At 41.3% G+C, this 25,595-nt stretch overlaps 1 protein-coding gene and 2 long non-coding RNA genes across 15 annotated transcripts in view; 1 reads left to right on the top strand and 2 right to left on the bottom strand.

The window, feature by feature from the left end:
- Positions 1–25,595, top strand: part of otofa (otoferlin a) — a 52,467-nt gene that overhangs the window by 23,294 nt on the left and 3,578 nt on the right. For 2 of the 12 annotated variants that reach the window (XM_061754029.1, XM_061754021.1), the window contains 40 exons: positions 1,831–1,901; positions 2,840–2,966; positions 3,109–3,163; positions 3,957–4,088; positions 5,039–5,101; positions 5,235–5,319; positions 5,731–5,890; positions 6,223–6,409; positions 6,961–7,147; positions 7,563–7,786; positions 8,374–8,482; positions 8,577–8,763; positions 9,106–9,226; positions 9,402–9,502; positions 10,086–10,176; positions 10,260–10,376; positions 10,497–10,649; positions 11,188–11,568; positions 11,901–12,035; positions 13,514–13,675; positions 13,894–13,965; positions 14,527–14,646; positions 14,715–14,876; positions 14,995–15,157; positions 15,629–15,795; positions 16,830–16,859; positions 16,961–17,101; positions 17,178–17,253; positions 18,290–18,435; positions 18,689–18,823; positions 18,900–19,037; positions 19,116–19,243; positions 19,699–19,869; positions 20,500–20,660; positions 21,463–21,605; positions 21,664–21,752; positions 22,445–22,543; positions 22,707–22,805; positions 25,027–25,268; positions 25,333–25,511. In XM_061754029.1, the coding sequence (XP_061610013.1) occupies positions 1,831–1,901; positions 2,840–2,966; positions 3,109–3,163; positions 3,957–4,088; positions 5,039–5,101; positions 5,235–5,319; positions 5,731–5,890; positions 6,223–6,409; positions 6,961–7,147; positions 7,563–7,786; positions 8,374–8,482; positions 8,577–8,763; positions 9,106–9,226; positions 9,402–9,502; positions 10,086–10,176; positions 10,260–10,376; positions 10,497–10,649; positions 11,188–11,568; positions 11,901–12,035; positions 13,514–13,675; positions 13,894–13,965; positions 14,527–14,646; positions 14,715–14,876; positions 14,995–15,157; positions 15,629–15,795; positions 16,830–16,859; positions 16,961–17,101; positions 17,178–17,253; positions 18,290–18,435; positions 18,689–18,823; positions 18,900–19,037; positions 19,116–19,243; positions 19,699–19,869; positions 20,500–20,660; positions 21,463–21,605; positions 21,664–21,752; positions 22,445–22,543; positions 22,707–22,805; positions 25,027–25,268; positions 25,333–25,511 (5,509 nt within the window). The remainder of the gene's footprint in view (positions 1–1,830; positions 1,902–2,839; positions 2,967–3,108; positions 3,164–3,956; positions 4,089–5,038; positions 5,102–5,234; positions 5,320–5,730; positions 5,891–6,222; positions 6,410–6,960; positions 7,148–7,562; positions 7,787–8,373; positions 8,483–8,576; positions 8,764–9,105; positions 9,227–9,401; positions 9,503–10,085; positions 10,177–10,259; positions 10,377–10,496; positions 10,650–11,187; positions 11,569–11,900; positions 12,036–13,513; positions 13,676–13,893; positions 13,966–14,526; positions 14,647–14,714; positions 14,877–14,994; positions 15,158–15,628; positions 15,796–16,829; positions 16,860–16,960; positions 17,102–17,177; positions 17,254–18,289; positions 18,436–18,688; positions 18,824–18,899; positions 19,038–19,115; positions 19,244–19,698; positions 19,870–20,499; positions 20,661–21,462; positions 21,606–21,663; positions 21,753–22,444; positions 22,544–22,706; positions 22,806–25,026; positions 25,269–25,332; positions 25,512–25,595) is intronic. The other 10 variants (XM_061754023.1, XM_061754022.1, XM_061754025.1 and 7 more) reach the window with 10 other exon arrangements.
- On the bottom strand, positions 2,846–11,292 carry LOC133468296 (uncharacterized). The gene is made up of 4 exons (XR_009785445.1): positions 11,169–11,292; positions 7,576–7,779; positions 4,459–4,587; positions 2,846–2,973 (listed from the first exon to the last, which is right to left on the bottom strand). It is a non-coding gene; the product is annotated as an uncharacterized LOC133468296 (long non-coding RNA).
- Positions 15,041–18,399, bottom strand: LOC133468297 (uncharacterized). Of its 2 annotated transcripts, none has more exons than XR_009785447.1 (4): positions 18,240–18,399; positions 17,139–17,298; positions 15,533–15,757; positions 15,041–15,175 (listed from the first exon to the last, which is right to left on the bottom strand). It is a non-coding gene; the product is annotated as an uncharacterized LOC133468297 (long non-coding RNA). The 2 variants fall into 2 exon arrangements; XR_009785446.1 differs by having other exon boundaries at positions 15,045–15,175; positions 15,436–15,757.

A 25,595-nucleotide genomic window follows, 5' to 3' on the forward strand; every position in this document is an offset into this window, starting at 1 on the left:
ATAGTCAAATTTAAAAACAATAAACCGGGTGCTCAGCATAATCATACATGACGGATGAGGACACATGATGTGGGAGTTTTCGTCTACTTTTATTTTGACTTACTTTTTTATTACTTTATTACTTGCTCGGTCGGCGATCGGATTTCGATGTTTGTTTAGGTTGTTGATTGATGTATGGGCCCACTGATAAGCACCCACATTACCTCCGATTTTTTTCCGTCCTATTCATCCCCCGTACCCTCCCTCCATGTGTCCCTCCCTCCTTCCATCCGCGCATCACCCACTCATTGGTCTCGTCCGCTTGCTTGTTTTGGATTTCCAGCACTCGGCGAATGACAACTATTGTATGTTCATACAAGTTCATAAAATGAATTTATGGTGACCTTGCACCCCCGTTGTGTTTCATGTGGTAGGTATTTTGCTGTATTTACTCTGCTTTTTTGTGATGTTTCTTGGCTCTTTTCCTATTCTGTGAATGCAGAAAATGTCCAATTGAATTTTTTTTAAAGCCATGTTTGTAAAACTGTAACCATATAAATCCATTCATTTATATTTTGGGACAGTCAGTGAAAGTAAAGTGCGACATTTATCATTTTTCATTGATCCTGAGTGCAAATTCCTAATGTGCCCATTCTCCAAATGTTGTGATGCTTTCTGAAGGACTTTACAATAAGGACTTATTCTGCGGTGACCAACTTTAGTGATTTATCATATTATTGGACCAGCCAGGACATTAATAATGCTTTTTTTTTTTTTTCATGCGATGCTGTTATTTATTCATGTAGATCCATCTGTTTGACTTTTTTCATTGCAGACCATGCGTTTGTTGTATATTAGTTGTCAGTGTACTGTATTTAGCACACTAGCTTACCAAAGCTCTCGAGGAATGACACAATTATTCCTCATTTCTTTAACTCCTCACTGAGCTCCATGGTTATACAGGTGCATCTCAATAAGTACAAACATTCTTTTATTTCAGTAAACTCATTAAACACAGGAAAAACATTTTCAGATGGCCAATTCCTACCGAACTTCAGTATTTATATTGTGGGGTTTTGTTAGCTGTAAGCTAAAATTCATCAAAATGATTCCAAAAAAGTGCGATATTTCACTCTGTGTATCATGAATCTACGTGAAACTGTATGTACATGAGTTCCACTTTTTCAAGGGAACAGCGATTGAAAGTTTCCGCGATGTTCTTACCTATTCAGATGCAGCTGTATGTTTTTTTTTGTTGTTTTTTTGTTTTTTTTTTTAAATTGTGTTTTTGAACTTCACGTGAAGCTCACTGACACGGCATTCTTCGAAACATCCCGCCAGCTTTCCCACAAGTGGGACGGGGGATCACCACAGAAACAGGACCCAGATACAGTATCCCCGACTGTGAATGCTTGAGGACGCAAAGGCAAAAGCGCATTCATTAATTTCCCGACATGTATCCATATCCGCAGCAAATTGGATGGGAGCACGCATTCTTAATTATTAAGGCTTCTCATTTGTGGGCTGTCACCGGTGACATCACAACTCTTTGTAGTCGCCGGGATATGCGATCCAGATAATACAAATGCGGAGAAACCGGACACTTGTTTTTGTCCTTAAGGCTTTGACCAATTGCGGCTGGTACCAACTCGGAGTTATACCAGCTGGACTTTAGTGTTGTGCCGAGTCGGTATGATTGACTTGGCGGTGTTTGGTTGCCTCTTGATCAGCGTCAGTCAGTCTCGTGGCTCCGGGCCCAGTGATTGAAAGTGACCTTGAAGGGCACTTGTTTGGAGAATCAAGCACGAGTTCATGATATCGCTTCCCTCTGTCCCGTGTCTTCCCCACCAGATCGGGGAAAGGCGTGTTTGCAGCCATGAAGCTCGGCAAGATCAGGAGCTCAAAAGATGATCACAAGAAAGGTAAAAGAACGAGTCTTGGGACCAATTTGGTCTTTTTTATGTAATATGTAAATCTTTGGATGAGGGGGGGTGGGGGGAAGCACCATTTTACTTTCCTTGAAGTCAAAAAAATTACCTAAAAATATTGAAAACAGAAAAGAATATTTTTTTTAAATACAGTATGTATATTTATGTTTAGAAGAGCAGAATGAATAATATATATAATTAATGATATGTAAAGTTGCTTCATTCATCTGTGTTGTCTGATTTCGTGACGTATTTCCGATCCGGATCTGTTTAAATTGTAAAATGTAAAGTAAAACTCCTCATTGTTTGAAGATATCTGTAATGGAGAAGGAACAGGAAGTTGTTTGCCTGTCCCATAGTTGCATTTCATAAATACATCTAGAAAAAGACAACTTTGTGATAATGTTTGACTTTTGAGGCCTTTCTAGTAGAATTGTACCACTTTGGGGAGTTCCACTCGGGGACATTTTCACTGTGTTTTCACCAAGCGGCACAGTTCAGTTCGTTTCTCCACTGGTTCAGATTAAGGTTATAGCAGCAAGACAACTCACCGAGGAATTAAACAAGGAACAATTAACGTCAATGTCAACACATCACTCAATGCTGAAATTTTCCGTGAGGACGCGGCAATTATAAATAATGAAACCTCCCCCACCAATTTTTAAAAGACAAATCTTCTGTTGTATTCTTTACATTGCATTGTAACACAGAAGTGTTTTCTCCCTGAACAATCAATCGAAAGCAGTGCGATGAACATACAGCAAATGCTACGCTAACGAAACGGTGCTAAAAACGGGCAGTATTGGTTGCATATTTTGGGAACCTTTACAATCGAAACGCAGGAAAACTCTCAGCGCAGGGAACTGAAATGGAGTCTTTTTATAGTACTTGTCAGATACACATTTCCAATAAGTTTATATGTTGTACCTAAGATGAGCCGGCAGTGCTGGAAATGGAGGACCTGGACAAGAAGGCGATGCGTCTCGCTGGAATGTTGGAACCGGACGCCATCTCTTTGGCCTCTGTCACTGCCGTCACCACCAACATCTCCAATAAGAGGTCTCATCTTTTGTTACAATACAAAATGCATTGTAAATATATTTTTAAAAAAATTAAAAAAGCATTAACATTAAGTGAAATACAAATGAATTAATGCCCCCCCCCCCCCCCAAAAAAATGAAAAATGTGCTCAATTGTTCAGGTCCAAACCAGATATCAAGATAGAACCAAGTTCTGGACGACCAGTGGATTACCAGGTTTGTGTGCTTGACTAACTTGCCAGTTCCTTATCTTTAAGTAATAATATAGTATATTTATTCTGCTTAAAACTTACTAATGATCTTAAAATAGTTGTATTAGGGCGGCACGGTGGACGACTGCCTCACAGTTCTGAGGACCCGGGTTCAATCCCCGGCCCCGCCTGTGTGGAGTTTGCATGTTCTCCCCGTGCCTGCGTGGGTTTTCTCCGGGCACTCCGGTTTCCTCCCACATCCCAAAAACATGCATGGTTGGTGAATTGACAACTCTAAATTGCCCATAGGTTGTGAATGTGAGTGTGAATGGTTGTTTGTTTGTGTGTGCCCTGCGATGGACTGGCAACCAGGTCAGAGTGTACCCCGCCTCCTGCCCAAATGATAGCTGGGATAGACCCCAGCACGCCCGCGACCCTAGTGAGGAGAAGCGGCTCCGAAAAATGGATGGATGGATGAGATCCACATAATCAATAACTGCAAACCTTTGCCATTTAATTGCATGTTATTGTAAAGAGTAAATGGTTTCTGTCCCACTCAGCCTTTACGTCTGCCCCTCATCTCATCTAAAGGTTAATTATACCAGAGTGGCTTTGTCTTTCAAATGTTGTATTAGTTTAGCCTCGGGAGATGTCATTGTTAAATGGAAGTCCGGGAAAAGCAAAGAATCAGGGGGAATATTGGATTATGTTGAGGTTAATAACTCGCATGATTTATTTAAGATGCCCGTGTTCCAGCTGGTCTGCTCGTATCGTTGGAGCGTCACGTCATTAACTGACGGATTCTCGTCTCCCATTAGATTAGCGTCACGATCATCGAGGCCCGCCAGCTAATTGGCCTCAACATGGACCCGGTGGTGTGTGTGGAGATTGGCGAGGAGAAGAAGTACACGTCCATGAAGGAGTCCACCAACTGCCCTTACTACAATGAGGTGAGATGCCGATGCTTTACAGGCAGAAACACAGCGGTCCAGGTTATATAAAAAGAAATTGTAGTGTTGCTCAAACACTCCCCATGGCCACAAACCGACTGCATAATTAGCTCCAATAAAACACTAGCCATTAATTGTTTTGTCAGTGAATTCAATTCTATCCTCACAGGCACGGCACAACTAACTTCGGAAAAGGAGAAAATGGAAAACGTGAAAACACAAGTTGTAAGCCAAAATGGAAATAGGGAAACATTTCTGTTTGCTTGTCCAACTATGTTTCTGAAATCAGCAGTGAGTGATTGAATTGTATATATATATATATATATATATTTGTGGTTGTAGTGTAGGATTGCATTGAATCATACACTACCCTATAGTAGCGTAGATGCTCTCAATTCCTCATCAATGCAAAATAGCTCACAGTGAAGACTCCCCGAAGCACTTTAGTCGCAAGATGCTTCTTAGCATCACGCTGAGCTCCACCTCTGGCTTGTGAGTCCTGTGGAGAGAAGAGGAAGTGAGAGTTTGTCTGCTATCGATTCTTTGGTCTGTGACCAAAAACCCCTGCGGGCACACAAACTGAAAGGTAAACCTGTCAGGATAATGGCCCTCACAGCTTTCGAGACTATTTTCTCACCCTTCACAGGAGCTTTCTATCTTTCGTGGATATGTATGGCGCTATGAAACGATGTGAGATGCGGGACTATACTGTGTGTATGACACCAAATGTGCTTACTTGGCTTCTTTTATAAATGCGATTCCAAGATTGACTCTCTTCACACTCAGTGCTGACGCCATCATGAAAAGATCACTATCGCAGCTCTTATTAGCCGCTCAATTCTGCCATTGAACGCCAAATTTATGTCAACTGAGCGCTAAGATTATATAAAATGATTAACCCCCCCCCCCCCCCGCCCCCCACCCACATTTGTTTTCTCCTCTCTCTGCAGTATTTTGTCTTTGACTTCCACGTCCCCCCTGATGTCATGTTTGATAAGATCATTAAGCTCTCGGTAAGGAAAATCTCTCAACCTTTATTACTGCAAAATCATATGAATTATCCATTACTATAGCATATCCCCGAAACAACCATTTATTCAGCATTTGCACTTTGCGTTAATATTTAATTCTACATTCTGCGCTCAGGTTATTCACTCTAAAAACCTTCTTCGGAGCGGAACGCTGGTGGGAACCTTCAAGATGGATGTTGGAACTGTTTACCATCAGCCTGGTAGGCAAGAAACCAAAAGAATATTGTAATGTGTAAGCAGGTTGGTGTTACTGTATATTGCTGGATTTAAAAGAGAGGACCTGTTTAGTCAGTATCAACTAGTTTGCTATATGAAGTGGGGTACACGCAGAACGCTGTTTTAAATGTGAGAGACCCCACAAATAACGAGGGGGCGAAAAAAATTGTCCAGTGTCTTTACTGCTTTTATAGTGGGGGGGGGGGTGTACTCGAGATAACCAACACAGCAAACCACAAACATAAAGTAACGAGACTTTCCGCCAAACAATCACGAGTCTCCTCCCACAAAACCAAAGTACCAAGGCTGACCTGCGAGAGGCAGCATCGTAAAGGTGTGAAAATGTTGTCAAATTTCCACTGGTAAATTGACGGTACAATTGACGTGAATCCCAGAGCACCAGTTCTACCACAAGTGGGCCATCCTGTCCGACCCCGTTGACATCACGGCGGCGTGCAAAGGCTACCTGAAATGTGACATCGCCGTGGTGGGCAAAGGCGACAACATCAAGACCCCGCATAAGGCCAACGAGACCGATGAGGATGACATCGAGGGGTAGGCGAGAAGATTTATTGCAATGACTGATTCATGGTTAAAAAATAAATAAAAAATAAAAAAAGAAATGCATGGGTGAAGATGACCCCAATGTACCCCAGTCCTTAATGATACCAATTTGTGGTACAGTAAAACATCGAATCCGATTCCAATTTAATTAGCTCTTGCGTTAACTGTCTTTTGAATTACACTGTGGTAAGATAAATAAAATGGAATAAACCAAAAAAGGAGCACAATCTGATCTGAAAATCGAAATCATTCAGAAAATGGATTCCACACATTCCAAACGTTTAGCTTCTGGAGTTTGTACTTCTTTACTTTCTGTCTTTCAGGAACCTGCTTCTCCCCGAAGGCTTCCCGGCAGAGCGTCAGTGGGCGAGGTTTTACGTGAAAGTTTACCGCGCCGAGGGCCTTCCAAAGATGAACACCAACATCATGGCTAACGTCAAGAAGGCCTTCATTGGAGAGAACCGGGACCTGGCGGACCCTTACGTTCAAGTGTACTTTTCTGGCCAGAAAGTAAATTTCCTCTACAATTGGGCTCACTGCTAACCAGACGAAAGTATTGGGACAATCATAATTGTTGTATTTTTTTTTTTTATTAATTGAATTCCCATTAATTAACCAAGTATTCAATAAAATAAATAAAACAAAAATAAAATCTACAATTATTACATTACAAATACATTTTACTAATATTTTATTATTATGTAATCAATAAGTAAAAAACAGACATTTTGAGGAATGGATTTCAGGGGGAAAATGGTTAAATTATTGCAAATAATACTCGAGAAAATTTTGAGTCTTCAATGAAAACCCACGCTAACACGGGAAAAGCGTGAACTCCACAAAGGAGCCAGGCCAGAGGCGAGATTTCAACTCTGAACCTCAGAATTGTGAGGTCGACGTGCTAACCGCTCGTCCGCAGTTGTGCCCAACCTCAACCTTATCAAACCAATTCCATCAATTTCTATGACAGAAAAAGCCAAGTCCCAATGCTTCTGTCCGAATATTACTAACTCAACAACCCTGGTTTTTGCCTTTGATTTCAAAGCGTGCTCTGTCCACAGGGGAAGACCTCGGTACAGAAAAGCAGTTATGAACCCATCTGGAACGAGCAAATCGTCTTCACCGAGCTCTTCCCTCCGCTCTGCAAACGCATGAAGGTCCAAATCCGTGACTCGGATAAAGTGAATGATGTTGCTATAGGAACCCACTTCATTGACCTGCGCAAAATATCCAATGAGGGCGACAAAGGTAGGTCAAATAGTGAGGTTACGGGCGGTTAGCACAGACACGTTAGTTGCAAATCAGTATTGATTAGCTGTCAATATACATGCATTAACCATGCTCGTTTTCCTCCAAATTCCTATTCTGGTTATATATGCAAATTAGTGCTAGCATGAGCCACCTGATCCACGTTGCGGGGCAATAATAAAGTCAGAGGAGGACTATTAAAAGGTCAATGCATGCATTAATATACGTATAATAAAGCAAAACAAAATGCATTTAGGGATTAAGAAAATCTTATTATGGGGAATTACAAATGAATTCATACAAAGGATAGAAGCTATTAGTGGAAATAACATTGACTTGCCTGACCTTATATATATATATATATATACATACACACACACACACACACACACACATACTCCAATGTGTTATTTAGGGTTTTTGCCTACCTTGGGTCCGGCCTGGGCCAACATGTACGGCTCCACACGCCAGTACACGCTCATGGACGAGCACCAGGACCTAAACGACGGCCTGGGCGAGGGCGTATCCTTCCGAGCCCGTCTGCTGCTGTCCATCGCCGTGGAGATCCTGGACACGACGTCCCCGGAGATCCTCAGCTCAACCGAGGTGCAGATGGATTCCATCTCAAACATCTCGGAGGTGAGAGTAAAGCAACTTAATTAACAGTCATAAGTGACAGATGCGCTAGATTTTGTTATTTCTCTCCCTGTTTAATCAAATCAAATAAATGAAATGGTAACTTTTGTTCACAAACATTACGACAAATGCTAGTTTAGTTATTGCCGCATAAAAAGTACAAATAATAAACATCAATAAACCGTACATCGCAGTTCAACGAATAAAATACAACTAGAATGGCACCCAGTAGAGCACAGACATCAAAGACAACAGATTAATTCCGTAGATACAAAGGCATTTATTCATTATTCACAGACTAAAGAAATAAAAATAAAATGTATGATTTGTACATGTCATCTGGATCTGCACCATTTGGCAGATAGGTTAAGTAGTCATTGCTCTAACAATTTAACAAAGGCCATTTGTGGTGCTGGTTGTTCCAAATATAATACCTATGTTGACATATTCGCATATATTCATAATTACACATTCTAATGAAAGCTGGAGTTAAAAAATAGAGAAACAAACACTTGTACAGTGCTACAATAAAAGCAATTATAAAAATGTGATGTTTTCTTTTATTGCCCCTGTGTCCGTCTTCCTGTCAGAGCGCCACGGGGAAGATGGAGGAGTTCTTCCTCTTCGGCGCCTTCCTGGAAGCTACCATGATTGACCGAAAGATTGGCGACAAGCCGATTACTTTTGAGATCACAATTGGTAAAGTAGTTGCTTTCTTTCGTCTTGTTGAAGCTAAAGAAGAAGTGTGAAGGTTGACCCTGACAGCCTTGTATTAATACACCCCCTTACAAAGGTAACTACGGCAACCAGATAGATGGCACGAGCAGGCCATCGTCCTCGAGGAAGAAGAAAAAGGACGGCGAAAGCGACGAGGAGGACAGCGAGCTCATCCAAAACTCGAGCGAAGACGAGGCCGACGAGGAAGGCCACCTGGAGTCGGTCTCCTGCACGCCTCCCATGAAGCCCGTCGTCACGGACAGGTCAGCTCAAGCTACTTCATGTCTACGTATCCTAGAAGACGAAATGTTGCACTCCAAGATGAATTTGTACCTTTTGCAGGAGAAAAAAAAAGGTACCCAAATATTTCCAAGTGAAGGTTGTAAAAGCAGAAACAAAAATGGAGGAAATCTGTTAGCAAGGCCGCTTCTTGGTTTCCTGGAGAATTACGAAAGACAACGCCAACCATTTTGGATTCTAATTGCAGAAAAAGTTCAAATAAACCTCTCAAATAAAAATGTGAAAAAATGTGGACATAATAAGGTTAATCAAGGTGACAATCTAGCAAGCGTAATATTTGTTTTGTTTTTTTCTTAACTTGACAGGAATTACTTTCACCTTCCGTACTTTGAGAAGAAACCGTGTGTGTACATCAAAAGCTGGTGGCAAGACCAGAGACGACGACTGTACAACGCCAACATGATGGACAAGATTGCCGACAAGCTGGTCAGTGCTCACTTTTAACACCTTATCCCTATTTATGGTATGATATCAAATCAGAATGACGGAATCCTATTAGCTCACTCAGACAGCATGGGGGCCCAGAAGTTATTGACCACTGACGAGAATGGACGAAAGGCCATTTTGTGTTACATATTCGTTTGCTGTTTCCCGTGCACAGGAGGAGGGCGTAAACGATGTTCAGGAGATCATTAAGACAGAGAAGGCCTTTCCAGAGCGCCGACTCAGAGGAGTCCTCGAGGAACTGAGCTTCGGCTGCAGGTAAGCTGCGTTGCGTCACTCAACATTTGTTACCGTCATGCAGTGGTGGGAAGTAACTAAATACATGGTATTCTACTTCAAGAAGAAGTTTGCATATTAAAAAAAACAACACTTTGTCATATGTGGTTAAACAGGAAAGCTCTATGTATGTTTTCTGTTGTTGTCATTAGCTAATTTAGCATTTTTTGTTAGTCAGTTTACAACGTTTGGGAGCGCAACATTTGGTAGGTATAAAAATCTGAGCCAACACTAGCCATGTTTTTTTTGTTTTTTTCTTCTCAGCACGAGTGCGATAAAAGCTCATAAGAGGAAAACAAAAATTTCTGTGCAAAGATGTTTTGTGGTTTTGTTGTCGTACCACGTTATCAAAACAGTTTCCGTATATAATTGACAGTAAAAAAAATAAAATAAAATAAATGATAATAATTGTATATGCCCATTTCACAATCTGTAGTACTTCTACTTCTGGTACAGAGTGTGAATATTTTTGCCATCTCTACCATCTTGTGTCTTATCTAGCAAAGAGGCAATGGTTCATAAATGCTCTTAAACACTCAATGTATGTGTTTTGCTCTTTCCCTAGTCGGTTTGTAAATTTGGCGAACAAGGACATAAACCAGACGGGCAGAACCAAACTGGATCGGGAAAGACTCAAGTCCTGCATGAGAGAAATGGTAATGATGTCGCAAAGGATTGCCTTTTCAGACATTAAAAAGTGTATTTTAAGATGTCGTGGTTGCGCACTCTACTCCTGCAGGACAACATAGGCCAGCAGGCCAAACAGATGAGGATGCAGGTGAAGAAAAACACAGTGAAAGACAAACTAAAGATGGCCCAAAACTTCCTGCAGAGGCTTCGCTTCCTCGCTGACGAGGTATACATTTGAATACAGAGCAGAAATGGCGACGTGAACTACACATTTGGTCGAAATTCCGTTCTGTTCAATTCTAAAATGATCTTATGTCATCGAAGTCATTCAATGATTCTTGTCCAGCCACAACACAGCATCCCAGATGTTTTCGTGTGGATGATGAGCAACAATAAGCGCATCGCGTACGCCCGCATTCCCTCCAAAGACATCCTCTACTCGGTCGTGGATGAGGAGACCGGGAAAGACTGCGAGAAAGTCAAAGCTGTCTTTCTCAAGGTATGTGGTCGCTCCCACTTGTTGTCGTTTGTGATTCAATTGATATAATGAGCAAAAAGAGAATGGCAATACGCAAGGTTTGCAAGTCACAGACCAGAGACACAACAACTATGAATTCTAACTTCCTCTGTCACAAAACCCACAAAGACAAGCTCAGCTGCATTAACTTCATAGTTTTGCTCGCCTGCAGCTGGTCAAACATTAGCTAAGCTTTGTTTCAGTTATGCGTTTAATTTAGAAGACTAGTAATAGACAACACGAAGACTAGTTTGGGACCACTGAAAAAAACGATGTGACTGTAAATGCACAGCTAACTAATGGAATGCAAGTAGAGATAGTAAGTACTAAGTGGCTAACGTGTGAATACTGTATATATTTTATAGTTTAAGATTTTATGACTTGCATAACCCAAGTAATGACTTGACTGGTTTGCTTGATGTTTTTTTTTTTGTTTTTTTTCATTGTAACTTGGGACTTGCTTGAAACTTAACAATTTGCACATAAGTGACTTATTCTCACCTCTGTTGTTTTCCCTCAGCTGCCTGGTAAAAAGGGTTTCGGCCCAGCCGGTTGGACCGTCCAGGCTAAGCTGGAGTTGTACTTGTGGCTTGGCCTCAACAAGCAAAGGAAAGAATTCCTGAGTGGTCTTCCCAACGGTTTTGAAGAACTGAAAGTTGCCAAAACAGACCGCTATCTTCACTCGGTGCCGCCTGTCAGCCTAGTGTACAACAGTAAGTGCGCACTCAGGTTTTCAATAAGCGGCTTCCAAGCTGATATGTTGTTGCGTCCGACAGTGAAGCAGGTTTTCCAGCTGAGAGCGCACATGTACCAAGCGCGAAGCCTGTTTGCCGCCGACAGCAGCGGCCTCTCCGACCCCTTTGCCAGAGTCTTCTTCTCCACTCATAGTCAGGTCACGGAGGTAAGGCCGCGCATGTGTGGACAATTGCAAACTGCTCTACAACAATGAATCTCAACTGTGCCAATTGTGATGAGTTCAGGTTTACTGTAGTCATTTGTGTACATGCAGTTGTCATGGTCATCCGCAGTTCCTCAATAAAGTGCTCTATAAGGCCCTTTGAATATGGAAGCATGAGTTATGTTTGAAAATGTGAGGTGTGTTTTCAAAGACCGATCAATTTGTTCTGAACGTCTATAAAAGTGAGTGGATTGAGCAACAATAGGGAAATGCGGGTGCCAGGGTGTCAACAGTTGAGAACCACTTAAACCTCCGCTTTCCTGAATGCACCGCAGGTTCTGAGCGAGACCCTGTGCCCCACTTGGGACCAGCTGCTGGTTTTCGACGACGTGGAACTGTTTGGGGAGGCCAGCGAGCTGAGAGACGACCCGCCAATCATCGTGGTGGAAATTTACGACCAAGACACAGTGGTATGATTTTCGGCCAATGACATCGGAGAGGGGGGGGGGGGGGGGGGGGGGGGAACAGTCGACTCTTTGTGCTCATGAAAGCCTTTTGCCTCTCCATCCATGTTCTGACCTTCTGTGCACCTCACTCCTACATCCTGTCCATGCTGAATTAGAGTGTGAAATCACATAGCTGATGTAGCATGAACTGCTGTGCATGCACCTCCCCCTGCAGCAAAAAAAAAAAAAAGTTAATACCGTATAATACCACATTGATAATGGATCATTTGTATTAGAGCTCTGTTCTGTACGGTAGGTGTAGAAAATCTGCCATTTCCACGTGATTTTTAATGGAAATATTGGGAATTTGGGGACTTCAACCTTTGACAGTTTGTATTGGAATTAAAGGATAATTAAGATTTTTGGGTGGAGTCCAATTGTGAATAGTACATTGTAACATCCCATGGTACAATTTTAAGTCCCAAAAGTGGTACAATTTAAAGTTCAAACCACGCCAGCAAGTCTCGCTTGACTTCGGCTTAGTGAGCATCTAAATAATTCAGATTAATGAAGTTTTATTGTCCATTGTACTGTACATAGACATTCGAAATCTGAAATCAACCATAGAGCAAGAAAGAAGAAGGGATGATGGATGGATAGATGGCAAACAAAAATAAAAACATTCTAAAAATAAGTGAAAACATAAAAGCAATGTTGCATTTTGATATAACAGCAAATATAAAATTAAGATAGGTTTGACAAAAATATGAGGTAGCATTGAGTAAATAACGCTACAAGTGGGTTTCGCTTTTGTTTTGTGATGCCACACCAGTGATGGCAAAGTGATGAGGAACATAAAATCTGAAATTGAACCAATCACCATACAGGAAAGAGTCAGGCTGCTCACTATGAGCAACATAATTCTATTTTAGCACAAAGCATTACACTTTATTAATTCATATCTATAAATACCACACTGGGGTGAGTAGTTTTTACTATTTTAGCTTTGTCATACAGTGGTTTACTTCTCCTACGCCTGCGTGACAATTAGCATTGTTAAAATGTTACTTAAAACATTGACTGTAAAGTAAATGAAGGTTATATCATGTCAAAACTTGGATCCTTGAACGAATTCATTCACTTTGCATGATTTTCCCTGGAAAAGGTCTGGTTTTAAATTAGACCAATTTGTAATCAGGCAATCAGCCAAATCCTTTTATGCTGCAAAATCTAGTAAGGAAGAAAGTTTCCAGTTTATTGCAATAAATTCCCCCAAATTCCTGTAAATTCCCATTAAAACGTAACCTATCAAAATTTTACTACAGAATACCCTGCAAGACCGCCTCTGCCCCCCACCCAGTTCACTTTCCATATGCATCTAACCAACGCTGCCACCAAGGCGGTTGCAGAGGGAACTGCACCCTCTTACATCCTCACCTAAGTCCCTTCGCTTGTCCCTTGTGACTGTCTCCCACTGTCCATTGCCACGGTGCCGAGTCCAGGGCAAGGCGGAGTTCATAGGTCGGACATTCGCCAAGCCGACCATCAAGATGTGCGACGAGCACTACGGCCCCCCGAGGTTTCCACCGCAGCTGGAGTACTTTCAGATTTACAGAGGGAACTGTACTGCTGGAGAACTGCTGGCTGCCTTTGAGCTCCTTCAGGTAAACCGCAACCTGAAATGATTTAGGAAAACATGTATCTCATCCTCAACATATGACTTTCCATTCTCTAGCTTGCATTTTTTCCCCATACTTATTTCTAAAGACTCGCCTGGGGTTGCTTTCCTGTTTTCAAAGCTTTGTTTTTCCATTTCAAGTGAACTACTGGGTGGCCCTCCACTCTTTCCCTCTCTTGTGAAACCACCCGTTCCTCCCTCCAGATACCTTTCAATGGCGAAGAGATTAGACGAGCTCTGATTGCTGTCCATAACTTTGCTGTTCCTCAGATAAAGGTGCTCTCCTCTTTTCATCCCATTTTCACTTCCCTGACCTTCAACCAATCACTTAAAGGAGACATGCGATGCATTTTCCCCACCATTTAAAGCCAGGTGTCCTTAATAAAATGTCTATGGCATGCTTTTTGTCAAAATACCTCTTCACATTCTCCCCCCCAAAAAAGCACAAGACAACTGTAACAAACTAAAGTAACTCAGAGCTAGATAACTCCTGAAAGCATTCTCATGAATCTATGTTGAAGAAATGCTGAAGTGTTAACTTTGCTCGTCTGGGCCAGGTTGAATTGTAGGTATTTTTTTTTATACTTATAAAAACGTGTTTTACAACATCTTCATTGTTTGACTTCAAAATGGTCCCACACCAAACTTTGATCATCCTTTGGGTTTCTGTTCCGACATCTACAGCTAGCTACTACATTGCATCGCTCAAAGTCCATATGATTGACAAAATTCTTTGGGTTCAAATTAATGCTTATTCAGTAGCAATTAGTCTGTGATGACACAAATCAAAAAGTGTTGAACCCTCGCGGAATAAAATGTCCTCTCTGAACCCGTTAGATTGGTCAAGGAGGGTCGGCCGATCTTCCTCCCCTCGAAGGACCAACAGACTCCGAGCGAGGCCCAATTATCCCGGTGCCATTGGGTATCCGACCTGTCCTGAGTCGCTACCGCATCGAGGTGAGATTTTTTTTTAACATCTTGGATTCGATTACGACATATTAAGAGATTGCTTTTGTCCGGTTTAGGTCTTATTTTGGGGTTTAAGGGACCTAAAGAGGATTAACCTGGCCCAGGTGGATCGACCCCGTGTGGACATCGAGTGTGCTGGGAGAGGTGTTCAGTCCGTCCTCATCCAGAACTACAAGAAGAACCCAAATTTCAGCACATTGGTCAAATGGTTTGAGGTGGTATGTACGACTGTCCTCCAAAGACAGAACTAGAAATGGGCACAGATTTTATTTTACAATAATGATGAAAAAAGGGTACCTAATCTTTTATTTATTTATTTTTTATAAACGTTATTAGGACCTCCCTGAAAATGAGCTCCTCCACCCGCCACTCAACATCAGGGTGGTGGACTGCCGGGCCTTTGGTCGCTACACCTTGGTTGGTTCACACGCAGTCAGCTCTCTGAGGCATTTCCTCTACTCTGCTCCCAATAAGGCATCGAGCAACTCGGGGAGTGCAGGTACAAGGATCACAAACACTGCACAGAAACAGATATTAGTTTCTGCTCATAGAGCTGGATGGTTTAACACAATATATATATACGGTATACTTTATAGTATGTAAGAAAAAAAATATGGGAGCCAAAACAGAGCCCTGGAGAACACACTTGATCTCAGTCTGACAATATATTCTACTGTTGTTTGTATGTCTGTTGGTGTTCCACTGGATGAAACTGCATTGTGTTTTGACCACCAGTGATGTGGTGCTCTATTATGATACAAAAAATCCTTCACTAACTTTCTAATTTCACTGCTTGCTCTTGGCTGTTGGGTTTTTCTTAATGTCTTAATGGTTTCGCCATTGCTTTTCGTTTGTCTTTTTTCCTCTTTCTCACATGCTGCACCGACTGTCCTCTTCTGTCCTCCTGCCGCCACCTGCTGTCTTTTCCCGCTTTTCTGGGTGTGGGGGTGGCCTGGCTCCACGGGAACAGCCAAACTAATGAATGGCTACATGGTCCTGACCAATGGCAGTTCTCAGCATGGCTTTTCACCCAGCGTTTCCTCGCGCACTCTCTCCCGCTCTGCAGGCGAAATCGTCATCATGGACTCCATGGAGCCCACTGTACGGAAAATGGACACGTGTGTGAAGTTAGATGCTGTAAGTAATAGATTAGTAATAGATTACGGTGGTGCCTTGACTTACGAGTGTCCGAAGTTTTTCAAGTTACAAACATTCGCTCAGTTCAGTTTTTTTGCTTTGTGTTTTGCGAACAAACATTTGACTTAAGAATGAGCTTCAGGCACTCTACCACTTGATGACGGCAGAAAACTTTACAAAATCTATGGTTACCTGGCAGGATTTGTTTTGGGCTTGCATTTTCCGTTTTTAGTGCAGGAATTTTTCCAAATGTCTTTTTTCGAGCCACAGGTCGCAAGAAATTGAGTGCCATTGAATTAAAGGGCGAAATCATAGAAAAATAGGAGCAAGCGTGGCAAAAAAAACCAAAAAAACTAATCGGTAAAAGAAGTTGTAATGTGCCGGCACGGTGGCGACCGGTTAGCGCATCTGCCTAAACAGTTCTGGGGAGCGGGGTTCAAATCCTGGCCCCGCCTGTGTGGCGTTTGCATGTTCTCCCAGTGCCTGGGTGGGTTTTCTCCGGGCACTCCGGTTTCCTCCCACATCCCAAAAACATGCGTGGTAGGTTGATAGAAGACTCTAAATTGCCCGTAATTGTGTGTGTGAGTGCGAATGGTTGTTTGTTTGTGTGCCCTGCGATTGGCTGGCGACCGGTTCAGGGTGTACCCCACCTCCTGCCCGAAGATAGCTGGGATAGGCTCCAGCAGCCCGCGACCCGAGTGAGGAGAAGCGGTAAAGAAAATGGATGGATGGAAGGAAGTTGTGATGTCATATTTGTTACATTCAATTCTATTGTGTTATTACTGTATGATTTCATAAAGTACCACACTGTAGTGTACTATTTTTGTTATTAAAAACAGTTTACAATTTTTGGGGCAGTTTTGGTGAGAAAGAACAGATCAATGGCATTTCCATGTAATTCAATGGGGAAAATTGATAGGAATTACAAGTACGGTCACCGTAAATCAAGGTACCACTGTATATACCGTATGTTACTCATTCTCTTGCATGCATTATTAATCCGTGTTTTTTGTATGTAAAACCCCCGATTATAGACATCTGACGCTGTTGTAAAAGTTGACATGGTAAGTGCTTGTTCCTACAGAAAAATGGCAATGAAACAACATTATTCTACTGTATGGTGCTAAAAAGATGAGTTTCTTAAATTTCTAATATACTTAAATAGATTGACGATGAGAGTGACAAAGAAAAAAAGAGGAAGAAGAAGAAGAAAAAGAAGGGAGCAGCAGATGAAGAGGACGAGACAGACGAGAGCGTGCTTGATTGGTGGTCCAAATATTTTGCTTCCATAGAGACACTGAAAGAGGTTTGTGCAAAATAATGTGATCCAATGTTGTACTTACATGCATGTGCACAAGGATGAAAAAAAGATGTCGCTTCAGACCCTCAGAGCTCAGGAAGCAGCTCAGGCCGAAGCAGAGGAGAGAGAAGACCTGGAAATTGCAGCCGAGGCGGCAGGTATGGAAGTGAAACGTCCTGCTACGAAATATGCGCTCCCAAATCCTGGCGGGGGGGGAAATAAATACATCAATATATAAATGGGGGGGATTTTGATGTGTTATTTTCATGACACTAAATCATGTTAAAAAGTACCACAAATATGTAAGGTTTGTGTTGGCCCATTGACAACATGAAGGCCAAAATACGAGTGAGGAGCCATGCAATTTGTGTGCAATGTAGCAATCTTACTCCCAAGTTCCCAATTTTTTTTCGACTTACATTTTAAGTGTCACTTATCCGATATGGTTTGATTTACTTTCACAGAACACATGAAACAACTTGGATGTAAATAGTATAACATGGAAGCAAACAATAAACATGAATAATACATATATTAGATGTTAAAAAGTGTATAGTTGGCCTGGGCTGACTCTTCTCCTGATTGATTTTAATTGGGGTAACTAAAAATATGACTCCGCAGGCTGCTTGCTGTTGGCCATTATTTTGTCGATCGGCGATTGTATCGATACTGCAATTTAGATTCACAGCGGATGTTTTTCAGTGTGTTATTTGTTGTTTGAGCTGTTGGGGTGTATGCATTAGCGATGGGTGTATTTCGGTGACATCAACCTTGCGTTGACAGGGTATATCCAATCTGTGTGTTTACACTGCACTCGCATTGTCAAAGACCTGATACCTACCAGATATTTTTGCACTGATTCAAATTCCATGCTTGCTTTTTTTTTTTTTACTGCCATGATGCATATCCCAATTGTATCACTTGAGACTCCGAACCATGCAGTGTCAATTTATGCCTGATAAACTATTCCTTTGGGAAGTGAAATGATGTTTCTGCATGTAGATACAGTCTTCATTTCATTTCACATGTGCCATAGTCGTAAGCATTACAGCTGTAATCTTGTATCCTGTTCGGAGGTCAGTATTTTACTACACAAATATTTGTCCATTTTTTCATGTCGAGTAACATTCCAATACTGCCTCACCTCCCGAAAACACCTTGTCCACATCCATCTCCACCCAACTCCTCACTCAGATATCAAATGTGATGACATTGTTCGGAAAGGCTCCAGGATGAGGGAGAGGATCAAGGAGAAGAGGAATGCCAAGGACAAGAAGAAAGGTCACGCTGTGGACGGAGCTGAGAAACAAATTGTGAAATCCAAAGTGGACGAGTTGATGGTGTGTATGCAACACTGATTTTGTCTAAATGACAATTATTATTATTAATTACAATTATTAAATGAAAATTATTTATGCAGTATATGACAAAAAAATCATGTGGCTTAAGACAGAGCTTTGGGGAAGCCCCTTTAGCAGTTTATTTAGCATTTTCTAACATACATTTAGCCAATTTTACTGATAAACAGCAAAGAGTTCATCATTAAAATTCTATTCTATGCTCACACACAGTTGTTGTTGTTGATGTGTACAGGTGTACAACAAGGAGCTGGAGACAGAATATGGTGACTTTGAAGACTGGCTGCATACTTTCAACCTGTACAGAGGGAAAGCTGGGGACGACGACGAACATGCTCTGGATGATGACCGGATTGTTGGACGATTTAAGGTGTTTTGTGCCATTTTAAAGAAGTTAATAATTGAAGAAAGTCCGTTTTGTAACCTGATGTTTTCCTGCTATTCAGGGTTCGTTGTGTATGTACAAGCTACCATTGTCAGAGGAGATTACAAGAGACGTTGGATACGATCCAAACATGGGCATGTTCCAGAGCATTCCTCATAACGATCCCATCAACGTGCTCGTCCGGGTGTACGTGGTCAGGGTACGTTGCCTGCTACCTACTGTCTAAATTGATGCTAACTTTTGCGATCTCACATGATCTTATTGTCCTTGTTTTCAGGCCACGGATCTTCATCCCGCAGACATCAACGGGAAGGCAGACCCGTATGTCGTCATCAAGCTGGGAAAGTCCGAGGTTAAGGACAAAGAGAACTACATCTCCAAGCAGCTCAATCCTGTGTTTGGCAAGTAAGTCACTCCAGATTTGAATTTTGGTCATTGCTTTATGATGTTTGTCACCTATGTGCAATTATTTCATATTCATATTCTGTGGACCCTAAATCCAGAATTCACCACTATAAAGCAACTAGTACAGCGTTCAGTTCTCGACAGACTAGTTTACAGCCCAGACGGGTTGCTGTAGACATTTTTAAAAAAAGTAAACACGACAGGGGGAAATGCTGCTGTAATAATTGACACAAAAACGAATATTTTGATCTAAAATTATTGTTGATTGATGGTATTGTACTTATGGCAATATCACATTGACCTACAACACAGAGTAGTGCAACGCGTATATTTTTTACTTAAGTGCTTTCTGCCATCAGAATTCTTACTCATTTTTTTCCCCTGAAGTCGTATCTTTCTTTGAATGTCTGTCCGTCGTCATAATGAATCGTGTCTTTTGCCATCTTTACTTGCAGGTCCTTTGACATTGAAGCAAGATTCCCCATGGAGTCCATGCTGACCGTTTCCGTATACGACTGGGATCTGGTCAGTACGGATGACCTGATTGGAGAGACCAAGATCGACTTGGAGAATCGCTTCTACAGCAAATACAGAGCCACCTGTGGCATCTCTTCCACCTACTCTCTGTAAGCGTTTGTTCATCTTTGCTTTAGCTACCGTGTAGATTGCAAAGTACTAGGTAAAGCAGTGGTGGGAAATAACAAAATACAATACACAATTGCTTTGTGACTTTATTTAAGTAGATTTTTCAGGTCTCTGTACTTTTTACTTTTACTCCAGTCCCCACGTTTGAATAGATCTGTACATTCCGCTACGTATGTTGTCAAAAGAAGTTTGTTTTTCAACCTTTGCGGATGACTCAAGGCGTAGAAAAAAAGTACACAGAGAGACCGGTTCTTAGAGAGTTGGGGAGTGGTGACTCATGCCCAAAAAATCTGGAAAAATTAAGTGGTGAAAAATAGTTTAATACTATATCTCCCCAACTGAGTTTGCCATGTTTTCAGTAATTATCTTCAAACATGTATAATGTATATAAAAATAAATCTCTGAATTTACTTTACAGGGTTTATAAGTACATTTCAGTGTGTGCTTTACTTCTACTTAAGTAAGAGTGTTGAATCAGTACTTTTACTTTAATCCCAAAAACATAACTCACAAGTATCTGTGTGATTAATTTACATTTGCCACCTCTGTGTAAAAGTAAACAAAACTGCATCGTGATGATACAACAACTGTCTGTGTCTGGTCTATATTAGCCACGGATACAATGTTTGGCGGGATCCCTTGAAGCCGAGCCAGATCCTAGCAAAGCTGTGTAAAGAAGGCAAGATTGACGCCCCTCAATATGGCACAGGAGGGAAAGTCCAGGTGGCCAACCGCATCTTTGTGGGACCAACAGAGATTGAGGATGAAAACGGTAGGACTGAAAGGCATAACAATCATGCCATTTTTGGGCAGTGTGGAACCTCGGTTTTCGTATGCTGCGTTTTTTGCCGGGGAAGGGGGGGGGGGGTGCTTTTCGTACATCTGCTCGCTTTTTGCACACAAGAAACACACGACTCGGCCATTAATTTCCCGGAATCAATGCGTGTTCATCAGAAGCATTTTATATAAAGAGTTCACCAGACAGCAAGTCCTACGCCAGAATGCAACTTTTTAATAACTCACTCGGTCAGCTCTGCAACACACAGGCAACGCAACACATCCTGTCAAAAGTCAGACCTTCGAAATAAAATCTGATAGTATAACAACACAGTTTCATCACATTTTTTTGGGCCTAAGTGGCTTATTTAACAGTCACACTAAATCAAAAAGCACAAAATAGTTTGACTGCAACTCCTCAATAAGCCTCCATGAGACCAAAGAAAGTGTGGTGAAACTGGTATTATTCTTATGAGCTTTTATTTTGAAGGCCTGATTTTTGACAGGATGTTACATCAACTTGTCCGAGTTTGGCCGAGCAGACCGGGAGGATTTTTATTGACTTCAGTTCTTAATAAAAGTGTGCATTGCCGTTGTTGAACCCTTTTTACACAACACGACAGTCTGTAAAGCTCTAATTATTTTCTATAAAATTATGAGTATTTTGGGCTGTTTGGAATGGATTCATTAGGTTACATTATTTCCAATTGTTTTCGTCAGACATTCTGGAACGGATTCGTCACGAAAACTGCTGTTCCACTGTATTTCTAATGTTTCGGTTGCGTTCCACCCAAAAGGTTTGAAGAAGCAGACCGAGGAGCATTTAGCACTGACGGTGCTAAACCACTGGGAGGAGATCCCCCGAGTGGGCTGCCGGCTCGTCCCAGAACACGTGGAGACCAGGCCCCTGCTGAACCCGGATAAACCGGGCATCGAGCAGGTAAGAAATGTTGAAATCTTTAAAAGAGCAGTTTGACTGACGTCACCATGTGTCAAAGGGTCGTATCGAGATGTGGGTGGACATGTTTCCTATGGACACGCCGGCTCCTGGACCCGCCATTGAGATATCACCACGGAAGCCTAAGAGGTAAGCCTGGTGTGTTTTGAACGTAAAATGTGCGATTCCTGATGCATGTCTGAATAAAAAAAAAGTTTGACAGCATGGGATCATTTTTGGCTTCATCATTGCCAACAACGAGGTATTGTACCCAAGTTTTATATGTATTTAAATAATTGACTTTCATTTTAATGAGTATTTTGAGCTGAACTTCATGTGGCTAATGTTGTTGTTTTGGTTTTTTTTAACATAAAATGCATTCATTAAATAGCATTTTCAATCAACGCAAAAATATGTGAATTTTGTACTAATTCTAAGATTTTTGTACAAATCTTACTCAATTGAAGTTAGACTTAGTTATGAGTTGGTGGGAGAGTTGGATGATGGCACTATCACAATTCTTTTTTTATATTAAATAAGTATACAATATGTTGAAATAATATCCAGTTGTACTTAAAGAAAAAAATTTTGTTTCAAAATTTTTTTTTTTTAAACAAAATTTGAAATATTAAAATTGCATAACTATTGCTTTTTCTTTGATTTTTTTTTTTTTTTTTTACAATAAAATAATACCTATTTTTTATGGTGGGACTTTAAATGTTAATTTCTCCCATTTTTTTCAGCTGAAAAATAAATAGTAATTTTTTTTCTCCTATTAAGCTCTCCATGTGCAGTGGATATACTGTATATGTGTATGTGTTCCTTCCTCCGCCTTTTACCAGATATGAGCTCAGGGTGATTATTTGGAATACAGACGAAGTAATACTGGAGGACGATGATTACTTCACTGGGGAAAAGTCCAGTGACATATTTGTCAGGGGGTACGTACAGCGGGATGCAGCCAAACTTAGTGGCGCCGGCCGCATCCCGAGCTGCGTGTCGTGTGGACTGTTTTGTTTGCAGTTAACTACTTTTTGTTTTGTTTCCATTTGTCGCGTGTGTGTCCGTCTTTGGTGTTTGTGGCGTGTCTCTGCTTGTGTGCAGCTTTGAGCTACGTGTTATTATTTGGAACACTGATGACGTAATTCTAGAGGACGATGCTTTCCTGACAGGAGAGAAGATGTCTGACATCTATGTCAGGGGGTAAAAAACACACGATTCCATTGCATGGCTCGTACGACTTCCGCCCTTTCCATGCTATGCTACTTCCTGATCTGACTTTCCACACACACACGCACACAGGCCCACCTTGTCTTTAATCCCCTCAATCAGCAAGAAATAAGGCATTATATAACCAGCCAGGACCAAACCATATCTACACTATATTTTGAAAATAATTGTTGAATTCTTGTTTGGGATTTTAATAGAAACATTTACACATCGTCGCTGTCGGGCGGAATCCTCGCATCTCCAAAATGACAACTTTTTAAGGAAATAAAAAAATAATAATAATTAAATTTAAAAAAAGACACCCGAATTTCAATCTTAAGGCGACATGATGCCGCACGCCTCCCGCAGAGTAAGGGAAGAGGTGGAGTTTTACAACAATTGTCAGAGAGTTGAAAGAAATTTTAAGTACAATTATTCTTCTTTTGAAGCTGCCTGACATGTAGTGGAGTCCAAAAAAATTGCTGTTAGTCCATTCTCAGTGAGTTGAAGTCACATGGTGGTGGCTTGAAGCTCCAATTACAAGTTTTGCTTTTGTTTTGTTTTTTCTTTTCCCAGAAAATTGTGGATGAACTCCAAATTTCAACTTTTGGGATGTTCAACTTTGGAGGATCCTCTGTATAGTCAAGGAATCCTTTTGGTAAATTTGTCCAGTGGTCCTTGACTAGCTTTAATTTTGGCAAAATAATTGGTCTTATCACATGACTCCAGGTATATTTATATACTTAACATGTTTGATACATAGGGAGACCATTAAGCCTTGTGGTTTGGTCATTCACTGCAGCGTCTGACTGAAGGGACATTAACAGACATTTCCTGCCTGCTGCATGCACATATGCAAGCACAGACCATGCATTCTTTACAGTAATGAGAGCAGCTCCAATGTTGGCATGTGCAGTCTCCTTGTTTGTCACGTTCTACAAAGCAGCTATTTTGACTTGTGACAGAAGGAAAGACATTATTTCAAACCATTGATGTGTTTCCTATATACTAATACTGTCCTTTCCAATTAACATTTTCCTGTGTTGACATGTCAAAGTGCTTGCTTGGTCAAAAGGTTAAAGATGTGTTCTTGCGGTTTCGAGGTATTGAAAGTAGTTTTGTTTTTAATGGAGTGTTCTTATTCTTGCACTTCTCCCTCAAGTGATTTAATGACTTGTTCTAACGGAGAGTTGCTTTTAAAAAATGTTCAGTCTGAAACAATAGAAAGCACCAATTTGTGGTTGGCCTATTGTACTTTAACTTACTCACAGCCACCCTTCCCCATTGACATGGATATTTGACGTCTATAGCCATCAATGGCAGGGAATGAGTTTACGTTTTCTTTTTTCTAAATAAGTAAATAAATGAATAAAATAGCCAACTATTTATTCCTATGGGATTTGGGGCTATACATGGTCAGTATGTTTAATTCCCATTAGGATTGTGAGGGAAAACTTTCTCCCGTATAAGGGATCCTTTGACCCAAAATGTTTTAGAACCGTAGTCTTAAATATTGTTGGAAGAGCCAGGACACCACTCATTTCATTATAATTAGCGTCAACGCTCACATTACTGTTGCTTTAACAGAGTTCAGTCTCAAACAATTCAAAGTGTCAGCTTTGTTGTTGGCCCTTTGTGCCTCAAAGAAACAAAATGTACAGATTTGTACCTCAAATATCAACACAGGATGCAACACTTGCTTGTAACAGGAAGGAATTGTTTCCATGGTAATCTCGGGTCAACTACTTTAGTTGTCTAGAATAATAGTGGACTTGCCAGGACACCACTCATTTCAATAGCATTAGCTTCAATGCTAACATTACTCACACCACTCACTGAAATGATCAGATAAAGTTTAATTCATGCTTTGGTTAGCTTCTTTAGCTTCTCACCATGTTGTTGTCAGTTGCTTTAGCTGAAAGATAACGTGGTAGATTGATGGTAGAGCAAATAGAAATACATCTCGAACTACAACATCAAATGTGATTGCAATTGATTGCTCATCCCAAACATTCAGATTACTGTGGGTTCGGATTAAATTTGCATCATCGCAATTGTTATCATACTAATTGTATTTCCTGACCTCCCAGATTAAAGCAATTTAAAAGAACCAACTTTACTATTTGTCTATCTTACCTTTGAGGTGAATGTATGCCTAAAGCGCAGTCAATTGGGGCTGATCCGTGGTCTCCCCCGTCCGTCTTCGCCGACACAGGTGGCTAAAGGGGCAGCAGGAAGACAGGCAGGACACAGACGTGCACTACCACTCCCTGACCGGAGAAGGAAACTTCAACTGGCGCTTCGTCTTCCCCTTCGATTACCTCATGGCGGAGGAGAAGATTGTCATCTCAAAGAAAGAATCCATGTTTTCTTGGGACGAGACCGAGTACAAGATCCCGGCTCGCCTCACGCTCCAGGTGTGGGATGCCGACCACTTCTCTGCCGATGACTTCCTAGGTAAGTAATTGGATTTTGCTTTACTTACTTGGATGGGATTTTATTTTACTTTTGGATTTTCCAGGTGCCATCGAGTTGGACCTAAATCGCTTCCCTCGCGGGGCCAAGACATCCAAGCAGTGCTCCATCGACATGATCCGAAACGAGCAGGAACTTCCCTCCATATCCATCTTCAAGCAAAAGAGGGTCAAGGGATGGTGGCCATTTGTTGCCCGCGATGAGAATGACGAGATGGAGCTGACGGTAAGACAGATGATGAAATGTCATTTCTGCCAAATGATACCCCAAATGATACCAAACTAACAGAAGTTCAAGGACTTACACGAT

The sequence above is a fragment of the Phyllopteryx taeniolatus genome, chromosome 18 (assembly GCF_024500385.1).
Source record: "Phyllopteryx taeniolatus isolate TA_2022b chromosome 18, UOR_Ptae_1.2, whole genome shotgun sequence".
NCBI lineage: Eukaryota > Metazoa > Chordata > Actinopteri > Syngnathiformes > Syngnathidae > Phyllopteryx > Phyllopteryx taeniolatus.